We start from the raw sequence: 16,509 nt of genomic DNA on the forward strand, positions 1-16,509 counted from the left end.
CCTCCTTGAAGTCTGTGTGAATTTGCTCAGGCTTTTCAACACAGCTGAAGACCACAGTATCTTTTGTATGTGTAATGAAGTGTTAAGTTGTGTTATACTCTTTGACTACAATAAATGTAAAATGAATGTATATGAAAAAATAAACTGGAAAGCAGTATGTTAAAAGGCAGTCTTTTCATGTTCGATCCTCCCATGTGTTAGGATGATCAATCGGTGGTAAAATCCTAGGTTTGGTCACATACATGTACTGCTTTTATAATGAAAATAATCTTTTTTTTTCTTTTGGGTATCCTAGGAAAGAAATTACAATATTTATTTGAACCACACCATGTTATTGAAAGCAATACTCTTACACTGTGGGGTCCCAGAAGATAAACTCAATCAAGTCTACATTATTCTGTATGATGCTGTGGTAAGCCTTGAATTACTTTGACTTGATAAGGAAGGATAAAAATAGTCCACGAGCATTTTCGTACTGATGTAACCATAACATTGAATTGGGACTTTTATCTCCTTCCCTCATGGTGAAAGAACCAATTCTGTCTGCTTCAGTTGACAAGTTTTGGTTGAGCTTTTATTCTGGACTAAGCCTATACTACTAGTGACCTCCAGGGTGTTTTTTAAGGGTAACTTCTGATTTCAAAAGATCAAATTGTCTTATTTCATTTGTAAGACAGTAAAGTTCTTCACTAACCTACTTCTAAAGGCAAAAAATCAGTGCTGATACCTGCCAGTAATGACCTTTACTGAGCACCTAAGCCACGTGGCAAGCATGATTCTAATCTCTTCACTAACTCACTCCACCCTCATAAGTGCAGTTATACTTAATTTCCAGAGTCCAAGAGAGGGGAGTGTTAATATTGAGAATAGAAGCCTTATGCTCTGCCCTTAATTCTTCCAACCTACCTGTGTGTATCAGTAAAGTCACTCGTAGATTTGGATTGGCTGGATTGGGGCAGAGTGGTTTAGATCGCTGTTGGAGCCTCAGTTAGCACCTCCTTCCTGTGGGGCTGGGGCAGTGGCGCCTCCAGTTACTTCTCCTAATCAGCCACATCTTAATATTCGTTATTTAATAGTATGTGTGCAGAGCCTGGAGGGGAAACTTTAAAAATTTTAAGTAGTGTGGTATTATGAGGCTGGGATGGACGTAAACACTTGCTTATCTTTTCTAACTTCTTTTCAAGTTAAATATTGTTTTCATAATAAGAGGCATCTGAAAGATTCAGTAACTAACAGAGCCAAACAGTCTGCGGTTAAGGCAGAACAAATAGTGGAAGTCCATAATGGCTTATTGTTCTTTATTCACCAAAAGGCTTAACTAGCTTTTCTCAAGGTGTATCTCGAGGACCCTGGCCTTACTGTTTGTTTCCAGTGGTTCTGTCCTCCCCCCAAAGTGCTGCTGCCCTTTAGCAGTGACGGATACAGTATGATGCCAATCAAACACTGGCAGAAACCCCAGGGAACTCGTGGAGGGGCTTCAGGTCAGCCGTGTTCACATCCCACAGCCACAGCCAGGCTGCCAGCGCCAAAGGAAGTGCTGAGCCTGTCAGTACGAAGTCTTTGGCAGGGGTCACAGATCAGTGGACGCCCGGCCCCACCCAGACAGAAGCACCCTGGTTAAGCCTGTCCAACTCTGAGCTGCCGTATCATTCAGCAGATGCAACTTTCCCCTTTTTAATTCTTTCATGTCAGGGCCTTTCAAATTGTAAAACAATGTTAGTTTTATGTGAATTGGGAAAAAAATTCGTAAATTGCAGAATTATTCCATCCTTCATAATTAGGAGCAGTTTATCCAAAATAAAGACTGTACTTGTCAGAATTAACCTGAAAATTGTATCTTGTTCAGGACCATTTGATCACTGTCACTGTTACCTTTTTCTTCTACATTAGACAGAAAAGCTGACGAGGAAAGAAGTGGAAGCTAAATTTTGTAATCTCTCTTTGTCTCCTAATAGTGTAAGTACCTCCTAATGGAGTCATTACAGCTCACACTCTGAATTTGTGATACCAGGAAACATCTCCAGATTCTTGCTGCAGTAAGGCAGCTGCACTTCCTGCTACCACCTCGCAGATGCAGTTTTCCCTTGAGTGTTAATAGGTACCATGGCAACCTCTGGGATTAAGGAAAGAGAAAAACCAGTGTTGTGATCAAAGAATGCCTCTCCATGCTGCTGTTTAATGTGCTGTAATCATCGTGTTCGTTCTCCATCACCAGATGCCTCTCTTTCACACCCTGTGTAGAGGCCGTGCTTGGTAGAGCCTCCTGCTGAGCAGATCTGGTACTCGCTGTCCTCTTCTGAAACAAAGTCTATAGGGCCCAAATAAGACACACAGAGCTCTGCAGATTCATTGGGGTATCCACCCATCCCACACCCCACTGATCCCAGCTGGGTCTTGAATTAAAGCTCTTGCTTTTCTGGTACATTTCCTGCTCCTAAAATCTTGCATTTGATCCCACTGGGCGTGAGGACTATCTCTTGGGGTAACCAGGTTTGTTGTACTCTCTCCGCAGTCATCAGATTGGGCCCAGATCTTTGGCAGAATAAACTGTACTTAACTGAGTTGCTGAAAAGCAGAAGACAACAGGGATTTCTTATATTTTCCTGAATATTTATATAAGAGAGATTTTTTTAAAAATCTTTCCAAAACCCTTGTAGCCCTTGGACTGACACACAGTTACATGATCCTGTGGTGATCAGCAGAATTCACATATGGGATAGATTAAAATATGGTTATCCACAGGTCAGGCAGAGTCACTCAATCTCTTGGACACTTACAGTGTGGCAGGCAGAGTGCTAGGGATATAACAAGTTGAGGAGTCCACAGACTGCTTTCAATTCCTAACCAGTATTGGCCTTTAAAAAGCCACGAGGGGATGTGGGCAGCATGTATCTACCCTCCACTCTTCAAAACAGCTTTCACAGGGCACACGTAAACCACCGTTTAGGAGGTCCCGCAGTCCTGGCTGGTGTGGCTTAGCGGGTTCAGTGCTAGCCTGCGAACCAAGCCGGTTTGCTTCCCTGTCAGCGCAGGGCACCTGTGCCTGGGTTGTGGGGCCTGTTTCCCCTGTTGGGAACCTGCGAGAGGCAGCTGATCAGTGTTTCTCTCCCTCTCTTCCCCTCCCTCTGAAAAATAAATTTTACATATCTTTTTAAAAAAAAAGTCACCCCTACCATTTGCAGGCAGGGAAAGTAAAGCAGACACATAGCACAGGGAGTTCTAGAAATTCAGGCTCAATTTTCAATGTTAATTATTGGAGGAGATACTGATGATATGCAAAGAGACCCGATGACATAATATTCTAATACAAAAAACAGTATTTACTTAATACCCTAGACATGTACACAAGACATACCTATGCACACAAATAGTTTGTATATATAAATAGCATAAAGAAGCTACTCAAGAAACTGCCTGATTCAGCATTTCTCTACCTGAAGGTTCAAGCCCAAAAGGTTCTTTGAACTAATGTCACATTTCAAAAAGATTTCCCTCTCACACAGGAAAATGACATTGGTTGCTAAAGTGTCAGCTTCTTTTTGCTGATCTCTACCCACTGGTCATTTGATGATGATGATGATAAGTGTTAATTCAGAGTTATGGTTGGTCAGTTTAAAAGGGAACAATTAGTATCTAATAAAGACAGTTGGTATTGTCATTATTTAAAAATGGAACTCCAGGATATTAAAAATGGAGCAGAAATATTACAAAACAGTTTCAGATATCTGGGCCAGTCATCTTATTTTACAGAGGAGGTGCTGAGGCCCAAAGAGATGTTGTGGGTTGTCCAAAGTGACATGGAGTTAGTTGGTGACAGGGTGAGGACCCAAACCTGGGGACGCTGACTTGAATGCCTGGTTATTTTATTAATGGGGGGATTTAATGTAAAGGTTTATTGAGAAGAAATAATTTTATTAAGAAAAATTAAAATGAGACTATTTAAAAATTAAAATAATTTCTCTTTAGTAAAGAGATTATAGGAGATTTTAACAATTTGGGTTTTTTTGTGTTTTTTTAAGATTTTATTTATTTATTTTTAGGGAGGGAAGGGAGGGGGAGAGAGAGGGGGAGAGACAGACAGACAGACAGACAGACATTAATGTGCGGTTGCTGGGGGTTATGGCCTGCAACCCAGGAATGTACCCTGGCTAGGAATCGAACCTGGGACACTTTAGTTCCCAGCCCGCACTCAATCCACTGAGCTACGCCAGCCAGGGCAATTTGGGGGTTTTTAAAAATACAAATGATTTGTGATTATTACATTAAACTATATTAATCTGACTCTTCATTCAGCTCTTAGTTTCCAGTTGCCAATTTAGAGTTGAACTAGGTTCTGCTTGCCTACAGCCTTGATGTAGCTATAATCTTGTTTCTTAATAATTTCCACTGAAGCTCCTGTTAGTTTTCTCTGAGATGCATTCCCCCAGCTACAAATAAGAATCATTCAAGCAAAGGAAGGAGAAGGGATTTTTGACTGACTTGGTGTGGTATTAGAACAAGCCAGACTTTGCCTTCCTGCCCCCACCCCACACTTGTGTGCCTGTAGTAATGGGAATATATGAGAATGAGGATGGAAAGGGGAACAATGCTGGCTTGAGAATATATAATGGAGGCTCTGCTAGAGCCAGGGTCTGCTCTGCTGGGGTCAGCATTAACTATGAGTAAGTGTGTGACTAAAAATGGACTGTGAAGAGGTGCCTGAAGCACTTCTGCGAGGTGCTTTAGAGTTGTTGGAAAAGGATAATCCTCATTTGGGACTGTGGTAAAGGCTAAAATAACCAACTACAAAATCCTCCTCTTGGAGATGCAAAGGCTCTGCCAGGTCCCCCCTGAGTGTACAAAACGCAGTGCAAAGTAAGTCTTCCCTGCTGTGGACTGGAAGCTAACTGTGCCTCTTTGCTTTCCAGCTGTGTCGACTCTACAAATTTATTGAGCAGAAGGGAGATTTGCAAGATCTAACACCAGCAATAAATTCATTAATAAAACAGAAAACAGGTGTTGCCCAACTGGTGAAGTATGGCTTAAAAGATCTAGAGGAGGTTGTTGGACTGTTGAAGAAACTTGGCATAAAGTTACAGGTTTGGCAACTGTTTGGTTCTGGCAGTACAGACTTGTAGCATTAATAACAGCACAAGAGGGAAATGGGCTTTGTTTTATTAATGCTAATAATGTTTTATTTTTCCAGAAGAGCTCTGCTTTCTACATTTTGGAACATGATATCTAGTAATAATTCTGGCTTAAGTCAGAATTTCTGTGCAAGCATCACAATTCCTATTGTGCAGCAATTCTTATTATGTCTGCCTTAGAGAAGTGCTTATTCTTGAAGAGGGCAGTTTCTTTGAGTTGGTGGGCTGAAGCGAAACAAACTTTGTGCCAGATCTTACAGAATATTTGGTTTATGCTAATAGGTTGCCCTGATGCTGTTGATGGAAAACAGTGCCTTTGACATGTTTGTGGTGTTTCCCTGGGCAGGTCCTGATCAACTTGGGCTTGGTGTACAAGGTGCAGCAGCACAGCGGGATCATCTTCCAGTTTGTGGCGTTCATCCGACGGAGGCAAAGGGCTGTGTCTGAAATCCTTGCGGCTGGTGGCCGATACGACCTGCTGGTGAGGGCTGGCCCTGGATTTGTGGATCTGTTCCGGCTTCATTTTATTTCTTTCTCAACTTGTTATTTTGAAATTTTTCAGACCTACAGAAAAATTGAACCAGTAGTACAATTATAATTGAACACCCATATATCTTTTATCTGGGAAGAGGGATGGAAATGTCTTGCAGGCCATACTTGTAATGTTTTTGAAGTTTTATTTTAAAATAATTATAGATTTACAGAAAATTGCAAAGATAGTACAGAGAGGCTTGTTTACCTTTACTTCATTTCTTCCCATAGTTAAACCTGGCATAACTGTAATAAAATACCCACGCCAGGAAGTGGACATTGGGTTACTGAGGGTGTATGACTCTGGGCCATTTGACCCACACATGGATCCCGTAACTACCGTGACGTGTGGGACCCGTGTCTGCCTGTGTGTCCCTTACCCCACCCACCCTGCGATGTGCTGTGCTACACACATTGAGGCCCACATCAGACAGTGTTATGCTTATTCCTTTGACTTGGAAAAACTCAAGAGAAGAAGAGAGTCTATTGTATTTCCCCCACATTTCTGGTTTCTGATGAGAAATCTGCTGTTATTGGAATTATTTTTCCCCTATAGGAATGGTGATTCTCACTCGATGGTTTTAAAGAGTTTTTTTTTTCTTTGTCTTTAGTTGGAAGTTTAGTTATGGTGTTTCTTGGCTGGAACAGGGCAGGTATTGTCTAAGTTTTCTATGCTGCTGGGTCGCTCCTTTTTTGGTCTTTTGGCCAGAAAAAGTAGGGGGGTTTTTTGTTTGTTTGTTTTTTTAATATTTTATTTACTTATTCTTAGAGAGGGAAGGGAGGGAATAAAGAGACAGAGAGACAGAGACATTAATGTGCAGTTGCTGGGGGTTATGGCCTGCAACCCAGGCATGTACCCTGGCTGGGAATCGAACCTGCGACACTTTGGTTCACAGCCCACGCTCAATCCACTGAGCTATGCCAGCCAGGGAAAAATAGGTTTTCATCAGGGCTTTTCTGTTGTTTCTCTTTGGCCTGTCTGGGTTGCAGGTTTCTCCAGCACCCAGTCCAGCATAGATGGGGCAAAGACCAAACCCAGGGAACTAGCCACACGTCCCGTGGTTCCTGGCTCCTTTCTACTTCCGAATCTTTTAATGTTCGTTTTATCTGTAGTGTCCAGGAATTTTGGCTGTACTTAGCAGGAGGAATAGGGAGAAATGTACTCACTCATCTTTTGGTCCAGAACCTGTATGTTGCATTTTAAATTGACTAGTAATATAAAATAGTAAAGAGAAACAGGTGGAATTAATTCTAATAATATGTTTCACTTAATACAGTATATCCAAAATATTATTTCAACATGTAATTAAAACTTTAAAAATTATTAATGAGCTATTTCAGGTTTCCTTTTTTATTGTGAATCTTTGTGACCAGTGTGTATTTTACACACCACACACTTCAGCTCACATTAACCGTATCTCAAGTGCTCAAGCCACGTGTGGCTAGCAGCTGCCATAGTGAGCAGTGCACTTTCAGATGTGACATTGTCCTAAATTTGCACACGTGCTTGCTTCTCACTTGCCACATACACACGCACGTCTTTTTGTTGAACCCTTTGATGATAAGTTGCTGAGAGTGCATGCCCTCTAAACATTGCTTTGCCCTTAATTACAATTGCTTTTCTATTTCGTGACCAGACCTGTGCATCTTTCTCTGCAGATTCCCCAGTTTAGAGGACCACAGGCTCTGGGGCCAGTTCCCACCGCCATTGGGGTCAGCATAGCTATCGACAAGATATCTGCTGCTGTCCTCAACATGGAAGAACCTGTAAGTTCTGCGTTTTCTTTCCAGTGTGCCTCAAGTTGCCTTTTATTTTGCAGTCATGTACGTGGAACCCCCAGATACAGCAGCGATAGACTAGGATTTGGGAGCCCATCTTTGCCGTGATAGAGAAACCCAAAACCTGGTGTGAATCCTTGCATTTCAGTTCTCAGGCTCTAGCTGGGGGACCTCAGACAATCCACTCCTCCTTTTCTAGCCTCACTCCCCTCATCCGCAGTGACCTATATAAGTGGGAAGTGTTATAGTTGTTAACGTACTCATACCAAAGCCCGTTGTTCAGAAATCCTCCTGTAGTCTAGAGAACTAAAAATGGTTCTTTTTCCATTGTGTTTCAGGCAAGATTAGTTTTCTCAGAGGAAAAGTATCTTTCTGATTGATGGCTTAGGGTAACTGAAATAACTTCTAAAAACACTAATATTAAAGTTTTTTTACTGTGTTATTTCTTTTTTTTTTTTTTTTTTACTATATAATTTTGAAGCAAAGGCTTCTGCACAGATGTTGCTGCACCAGATTTCAAAACCCCTGTCTTCGCATGAGCATTGCCTCCCTCCTGGTATTGGTGCCCCCACATGCCTGCAGTCAGGCTTTCCTCCATGTCACCACTCTCTTTCTGTCCCAGGTTACAGTGAGCTCTTGTGACCTCCTGGTTGTAAGTGTTGGCCAGATGTCCATGCCCAGGGCCATCAACATCACCCAGAAGCTCTGGACGGCGGGAATCACGGCAGAAATCATGTATGACTGGTCGCAGGTAATGAGACAAATGGCACCTTGGAGTGAAGTGCAGAGAGTCACGGCTTCCACGGCAGCTCGTCCTCCCCCACTGTGGGTTCTCAGACTCTCTGCGGTCACAGTTGCTCCCTGTATGCCTTTCTCATGGCCGCAGTAACCAATCACCACACACTTAGCAGTTACAAACAACACAGTTTATTAGTTGAGTACATTTCTGGACTTCAGAAGTCTGAAATCAATAGTAACTGGACTCAACTCAGCGTGTTGATAGGGTTGTTCTTTCTGAAGGCCTTGTGGGTGGATCCACTTCCTGGCCTTTTCCAGCTCCTGGAGACTTCCCCTGTTCTTTGGCTCCTGCCCCCATCCTCCGTCTCGAACTTGGCAGTGTAGCATCGTCCTTCCTGTCTGACCTCTGCTTCTGCCCTTACATCTCTCTAACTCTGACCCTCCTGTTTCTTATTACAAGGACCCTTGTGATTGCACTGGGCCCACCCAGATAACCCAGGATAATCTCTCTATCTCAAGATCCTTAACTTGACCACATCTGCAAAGTCCCTTGTACCACATAAGGTAACAAATTCCTGGGCCCTGGGGATGAGGATGAGGACACCTTTGCCATCCATTATCCTGCCTACCACACTCCCCAGAGGCATTCTGTGTCTACTGTGTTCCTCAGACTTCCCGTATGTGACTGAACCCCTGGGCAGCCATCAAGTTGTATGCATGTTCAGCCACACTCAGTGCCCCAGAGCCTGAAGAGATAGATGCCTGGGGAGGCAGACCCCCTCTCCCTGTGGCTCTTTTCACATCGCCTGACAAGTTGTTTCTGAAGCTGCCGCTGTCCATTTTTGTGTTACGTAAAAATTCATGTCAGAAGTGGGCTGGGCAATAGTTTTTAATCATTTCAGAGCAGTATCCTCTTCCGTATGTTAACTTGCTTCTTAAATAGTTAGAGAAGTGCTGTGTCTTTCAGTAAAATGTAACAGTGACTTCAGTCCTGCCCAGTGACATCCCCTTGCAGGCTTCTCTGCTCCGATGTTCTTTGCTTTATCATTCAATTCTGCTTTTCACCTTCCATTATTTTTTGCCTTTGCTTTCTTCAAAAACCTTTTGTGTGTGTATGTTGTATAATTCCTGGCACCTCCCATCAAGATTTGAATCTTCTGAAGAGTAAGGGGGACGTGGAGCAGGGTACAGGGGGATAAATGGTGATGGAAGGAGACTTGACTTGGGGTGGTAAGCACACAATGCAGTGTAGAGACGGTGGGTTGTGGAATTGTGCACCTGAAACCTGTATGATTTTGTTAAGCAGTGTCACCCCAATGAATTCAATAAGAAGAAAAGGGAGGGAAAGATCTGAAGCTTCTGAAAACCTCTTACTGTGTTCTGACCGCATTGACAGCCCATGGCCCCTTAGAACAGCAGTGAGAGTAATGACAGCAAGAGAGGCCTTACCCTTCCTTCGAATTCTGTACAATTCTTGCTTAATATTTATAATCCCTGAGGTCAGCATGTTCACTTTGAGAATGCAGTTGAACACAGTGTTTTCATTCCTTTTAATTCCTTGAAGCTGCCCCAGGTGCTCCATGTTTATTTCATACACTGTTTGTTTATTTCAGTCCCAAGAGGAATTACAGGAGTACTGCCGACATCACGAAATCACCTATGTGGCCCTCATCTCAGATAAAGAAGGGAGCCATGTCAAGGTAAAGACCAAAGGAAAGCTTTCCCAGTTCAATAGATTCCAAAACTTTGTGTTGACTGTGGAGTACCCGACTTCCCACTTGCGTGTGGGTGGAAGTCCATCACTTTTCTTGCTCTCCTTCTGAATTGCTGGGTTTGTTATTAGAGAGAACATACAATAAGGAGGAGAGAATCTGAACATTTCCTTAGAACTTAAGAAAAAACTACCATTGTAGTTTTTTCTCCTTATGTTTTTTTCCGTCTAAGAAAATAAAAATAATAATTAGAACTGATACTGGTGACTGACAAATTCCCTGGCTGCTTACTAACCAGTTTTACTGTTGTGTTTAACTAACAATGCTCAGAACTATACGACCCCATAACTTTTATTTCTGTTTTTAAAGGGAAAAAATCAAAATCAACATTTTTCTCCTTGTTTTTCTCTTATAATGTCATTGTCTAGTTTTAATGAGTGTAATATTGACTGCATAAAATGAATTGGACAGTGTTCACTCCTTTTCTGTTTTCTGGAGAATTTTATTTAGAATCGGTGTTATTTCATCCTCATATGTTTGGTAAAGTTCACCAGTAAAGCCACGTGGGCTTAGATACAGTGTTCTTCAGGTCGCCTCTTTCTTCATGAGTGAGTTTTGGTAGTTCGTATCTTTCTTAGAACGTTTCCATTTCATCAGAGTTTTCAAACATTCCCTGTTCTCTCACTTCTGTAGGATCTGTAGTTGTGTCCCTCTTTCATTCCTGAATCGGTAATTCATGTCTTCCGTCTTTTTTTTTTTCCCCCCTGATCAGCCTGACTAGAGGTTTATCAATTTTTGTCTTCAGAGAACTAGCTTTTGGTGCTGAGTTTTCTCCGTTTTTTGTGTGTGTGTTTTCTACTTCTTGATTTCCGTCCTTTTTTTTTTTAAGATTTTATTGATTTGTTTTTAAAGAGAAGGGAAGGGAGAGAGAAAGAGAGGGAGAGAAAGAGCGATGTGTCGACCTTTGTGAGAGATACATGGATTGGTTGCTTCTCACTTGCCCCCTACTGGGGACCTTGCCCACACCCCAGGCATGTGCTCTTACCGGGAATCAAACTGATGACCTTTCAGTTCACAGGCCAGAGCTCAATCCACTGAGCCACACCAGCCAGGGTTCTATTCTTGATTATATTTTTTCATTGTGCTAATTTTGGATTTGGTTTATTCTTTTTAAGTTTATTCTCAGACAGAGCTCTAGATCAGGGTTTAACAAACTCCAGCCTGCAGGCCACATCTGGCCTATGGCGTATTTCTTACAACCTGTGAGCTACAAGCCCTTTTTTTGCTCTTTGTGTTTAAAGAAGAAGTGTGAGATAGAAACAAGGTGTGGCCTGCAAAACAGACTTTATTATCTTGTCCTTTACCGAAAAAAAAAAAAACAAAGCTGGCCACCTGGCTTAGATCACAGATTATAGATTTTCTTCTTTTCTCAGTATAAGCATTTTAATGCTATCATTTTCACTCTAAGTACTGCATTAGTTGCATACCACAAACTTTTTATATAGTTGTTTTATTTTCACTCATTCAGAATATTTTCTAATTTTCTTGATGATTTCTTCTTTTATCCATAGGTTATTTAGAAGTGTGTGTTTTAATTTCCAAATATTTGGGTATTTTTTGAATATTTCATTAAGGATTTCTAGTTTAATTCCTTTGTGGACAGAGATCATACTTTATGTGATTTCAATACTTTAAATTTTATTGAGACAAGTTATAAAGCCCAAAATGTCTGTTATTGTAAATGTTTCATGCGCACTTGGAAAAAATGTGTATTCTACATTGTTAGGAGTATTTAATAAACATCAATTTGGGAGGTTCTGGCCAAAATGGAGTCATAGGTAGAAACATTTCACTTCCTCACACAACTAAAAGAAGGATAACAACCAGTTTAAAAACAAAAAAACAACTAAAACTGCCAGAAATTCAAACTGCATGGAAATCTGACAACCAAGGAGTTAAGGAAACATTCATCCAGACTGGCAGGAGGGGCAGAGACAGGAAGCTGGGCAGAGAGGGCGCAAGGCAAGGCAGCAGCTGGCAGACAGGTGGGCCCTACATTCATTCATGTGCCAGTAAGCCAGGAATAACAATTGGAAAGTGAGACAGACCACAGAACCCAGGGTTTCAGGGCTGGAAAAACACTCAAAACCTCTGGCTGTAAAAATCTGTGGGGGTTGTGTCAGTGGGAGAAGCTCCCAGTCCCACAGGAGAGTCCATGGGAGAGGCCCACAGGGTCCTAGAATGTGCACAAACCCACCCACCTGTGAATCAGCACCTAAAAGTGCACAATCTGCTTGTAGGAAGTGACAGAAAGTGGGGCCAGAGCTGAGCCAGCTGCATTATTCCCTCTCAGACCCCTCCCCCGCATACAGAGCCATAATGCAGCAAAGAGGGTTGCCCTGCCCTGGTGAATACCTGAGGTTCTGCCCCTTACTACATAACAGGTGTGCCAAGACAAAGAAATATGGCCCAAATGGAAGAACAGATCAAAACTCCAGAAAAAGAATTAAGCAAGGAATAGATACACAACCTATCTGATGCAGAGTTTAAAACACTGGTAATCAGGATGCTCACAGAACTGATTGAGCTCAGTCACAAAATGAAGGAAGAGATGAAGGCTATACATAGTGAAATAAAGGACAATATACAGGGTACCAACAGTGAAGGAAAGGAAACTGGTACTCAAACCAATGATTTGAAACAAAAGAGAGAAATAAACATTCAACCAGAACAGAATGAAGAATCAAGAATTCAAAAAATTGAGGAGAGGCTTAGGAACCTCTAGACAACTTTAAATGCTCCAACATCCGAATCATAGGGGTGCCAGAAGGAGAAGAGGAACAGCAAGAAATTGAAAACTTATTTGAGCAAATAATGAAGAAAAAACATCCCCAATATGGCAAAGGAAATAGATTTCCAGGAAGTCCAAGAAGCTCAGAGAGTCCCAAAGAAGTTGGACCCAAGGAGGAACACACCAGGACACATCATCATTAAGTTACCCAAGATTAAAGATAAAGAGAGAATCTTAAAAGCAGCGAGAGAAAAAGAGACAGTTACCTACAAAGGAGTTCCCATAAGGCTATCAGCTGATTTCTCAGAAGAAACCTTACAGGCCAGAAAGGGCTGGAAAGAAGTATTCTAAGTCATGAAAGGCAAGGACATACATGCAAGAATACTCTATCCAACAAAGCTATCATTTAGAATGTAAGGGTAGATAAAGTGCTTCCCAGACAAGGTCAAGTTAAAGGGGTTCATCATCACCCAGCCCTCATTATATGAAATGTTAAAGGGAATTATCTAAGAAAAAGAAGATCAAAAACTATGAACAGTAAAATGACAACAAGCTCACACTATCAACAAAAGAACCTAAAAAGCAAACACTAAGCAAATAACTAGACCAGAAACAGAACCACAGAAATGAAGATCACATGGAGGGTTATCAGTGGGATGGGGGAAGGGGAGAATGGGCTGGGGGGAGTTATAGAGAATAAGAAGCATAATTGGTAGGCACAAAATAGATGGGGGGAAGTTAAGAATAGTATAGGGAATGGAGAAGCCAAAGAATTATATATGTTCAGCCCAGGGACATGAACTAAGTGGGGTGGGCGGGGAGAATGCGGGAGTGTGGGGCATTGCAGGGAGGAGTAGGATAAAAGGAATAAAAAAATTGGGACAATTATAATAGCATAATCAATAAAATAATACACTTTAGAAATAATACATGTCATTTTGTTCATGTTGTTAAATCTTCTATATCTTTACTAACTTGTTTTGTCTATATGTTCTGTCAGTTACTGAGGAGCATTAATCTCCAGCTATAATTGTAGATTTATCTGTTTCTCCTTTTAGTTCTATCACTTCTGCTTCGTGTATTTTGAAAACTGTTATTTGGCCCTGGCTGGTGTTGCTCAGTGGACTGACCTGTGGACCGAAAGGCTGCCATTTCGATTCCCAGTCAGAGCACACGCCTGGGCTGTGGGCCAGGTCCCCAGATGGGAGGCATTTGAGAGGCAGCCCATCGATGTTTGTCTCACACATCAATGTTTCTCTCCCTCTTTCTCCATCCCCCCCTAAAAGTAAAATAAAATATTTTTTAAAAATGAAAAGAAACTCTGTTATTTGGTGAATACACATTTAGGACTTATATCTAATTGATGAGTTGACCTCTTTATCAGGAAATGTTCTTATCCCTGGTTTTATTTCTTGCTCTGAAGTCTTTTGGTTAGCGTTTACATGGCTTACCTTTCTCCATCCCAGCTGTATCTTTGTACTTAAAGTGAGTTCTTTAGAGGCGGCACTAGCTGAGTTTTGTTTTTTTTGTTCAGCCTTTTAAAAACTGGAGTGGTTAGGCCATTTCTATGTGATGCAGTTACTAGAATGGTTGAATTTAAATCTACCATTTTTTTTTTTAAGATTTTATTTATTTATTTTTAGAGAGGGAAGGGAGGGAGGCAGAGAGAGAGAGAGACATCAATGTGCGGTTGCTGGGGGTCGTGGCCTGCAACCCAGGCATGTACCCTGGCTGGGAATCGAACCTGGGACACTTTGGTTCCCAGCCCGCGCTCAATCCACTGAGCTACGCCAGCCAGGGCTAAATCTACCATTTTACCGTCTATTCTTTTTTCCATTTTTTCTGTTTTCTTGCCCTCTTTTAAGTTCTTACTATTCCATTTTTATCTCTACTATTGGCTTACTGACTATAACTCTTTGTCTTTGGTGGGGCTTTTTAGTGACTTCTCTGGGGCTTGTAGGATACATCTCTAATTTATTACATTGTACCTTCAAAAAATATCATACACCTTCACATATATTACAACAGAATACTTCCATTTTCCCTTTCTCTCATCCATGGTGCTATTATTACCAAATATTTTTTCTACCTATGTTATAAATCCCATAGTGCATTGTCTATATTTTGGTTTCAATTAGCTATCTTTTAAAGAGTTTTTTAAATAAAGGGGAAATGTCCTTTATACTTACCCACACATTTACCATTTCTGAAACTTTATTCCCTTGTGTTGAACCAGATAACATTCTGATTTAATTTAACCTTCTGTCTGAAGAACTTCCTTTACTATTTCTGGTTAGTGTAGGTCTGCTGGTGATAAATTCAGCTGTTATGGGTCTGAAAAATCTTCATTTTACCTTTATTTCTTTTTTTTTAAGATTTTATTTCTGGAGAGAGGGGAAGGGGGGGAGAAGTAGAGGGAGAGAAACATCAATGTATGAGAGAAACATCGATTAGCTGCCTCTCGTAGACAGCCCAGTCGGAGACTGAACAGACAACCTTTTGTCCTGCAGGACGACACCCAACCAGCTGAGCCACACTGGCTAGGGTGTGAGTCATATTTTTGTTTCACAACTCTGCATTCCTAATAATTTTTTTTAAGATTTTATTTATTTATTTTTAGGGAGGGTAGGGAGGGGGAGAGAGACAGACAGACAGACAGACAGACAGAGACATCAATGTGCGGTTGCTGGGGGTTATGGCCTGCAACCCAGAAATGTACCCTGGCTGGGAATCGAACCTGGGACACTTTGGTTCCCAGCCCGTGCTCAATCCACTGAGCTACGCCAGCCAGGGCATTCCTAATAATTTTTTATTGGTTGTTGGAAATTACGAAGTTTACATTTTTGGGTGCTGGGTTTTGTTATATTCTCGTAAACACTGTTGAGCTTTGTTTTAGGATGTAGTTAGGATCCGTGGATTCTGTGTGACCCTTTGAAGGCTTGATTTTAAGTTTTGTTAGGGCATGTTCAGGGCAACCTTTAGTCTTGGCCTAATTTAGTCCCTAGAAAGGCACCCTTTGGAGGATTCTGCCTCATGCCCTATGTATTACAAGCTCTCTCTACTCTGATAAGGACAGGAACTATTCCCAGCCCTGTCAGTTCCAGAAATTACTATGCCCACTGATTTTGGCAGTTATTTCCTCAGCCTTGGATGGTTTCCTCTCACCTACGCCAGGTCAGTTCTCTGCCAGAGTTGTGAGTGGACTCCTCTGCAGACCTTCAGAAATCCTTCCTCCTCCGTGAGTGCAGCTCTCTCCTCTTTGGTCTTCTGCCCCACCATTTCTAGCCCACTCGGCCTGCCTAAACGTCAGTCCGTCTCCCCAGCCAGCAAGACTCCCGGTCTCTGTGTAGGAACCCCTTCCCAGCACTGCAGTCTGCAAACTGCCTCACACAATGACCTGGCACTTGTAGGCTCACTTCGTTCCCCTTCTCTCAGGGATAATGGTCCTCCACTGCTTATTGTCCAATGGTCTAAAAACCATTGTTTATGCTTTAGGTGGTTTTGCAGTTTTATGGCCAGAGGCTAATTCTTGTAGTGGTTAATCCTCATGGACAGATTTGAAAGTCCCTACTGCTAGCCTGCTTATTAGTCACAAAATCGTGAATGACCCTAAGTTCCACTAATCAGGCCTCTTCCAGAGCAGCGATTGCTCCTGCAGTATTACCAAGAGATGACTGACTAGTCTCTGCTAGATCATCGCAGTGCCATAACGCAGCGCTCTGATGGCTAGCACATTTTGGAAACTGGCATCAGAATCTGCTTCCCAAACTTTACACTCACGGGTCCTGGTTCTACCCTCTGGAGTAGTCAAGGTAACACATCGAATTTTTCC

At 41.9% G+C, this 16,509-nt stretch overlaps 1 protein-coding gene across 3 annotated transcripts in view; it reads left to right on the forward strand.

Annotated features, from left to right (window-relative positions):
* EIF2AK4 (eukaryotic translation initiation factor 2 alpha kinase 4) overlaps positions 1-16,509 on the forward strand; it is a 103,070-nt gene that overhangs the window by 75,110 nt on the left and 11,451 nt on the right. For all 3 annotated transcript variants that reach the window (XM_036031644.1, XM_028505948.2, XM_036031645.1), the window contains 7 exons: positions 296-412; positions 1,891-1,956; positions 4,908-5,078; positions 5,473-5,607; positions 7,317-7,424; positions 8,059-8,187; positions 9,788-9,874. In XM_036031644.1, coding sequence (XP_035887537.1) covers positions 296-412; positions 1,891-1,956; positions 4,908-5,078; positions 5,473-5,607; positions 7,317-7,424; positions 8,059-8,187; positions 9,788-9,874 — 813 coding nt within the window. The remainder of the gene's footprint in view (positions 1-295; positions 413-1,890; positions 1,957-4,907; positions 5,079-5,472; positions 5,608-7,316; positions 7,425-8,058; positions 8,188-9,787; positions 9,875-16,509) is intronic.

Source organism: Phyllostomus discolor, chromosome 1, assembly GCF_004126475.2.
Source record: "Phyllostomus discolor isolate MPI-MPIP mPhyDis1 chromosome 1, mPhyDis1.pri.v3, whole genome shotgun sequence".
NCBI lineage: Eukaryota > Metazoa > Chordata > Mammalia > Chiroptera > Phyllostomidae > Phyllostomus > Phyllostomus discolor.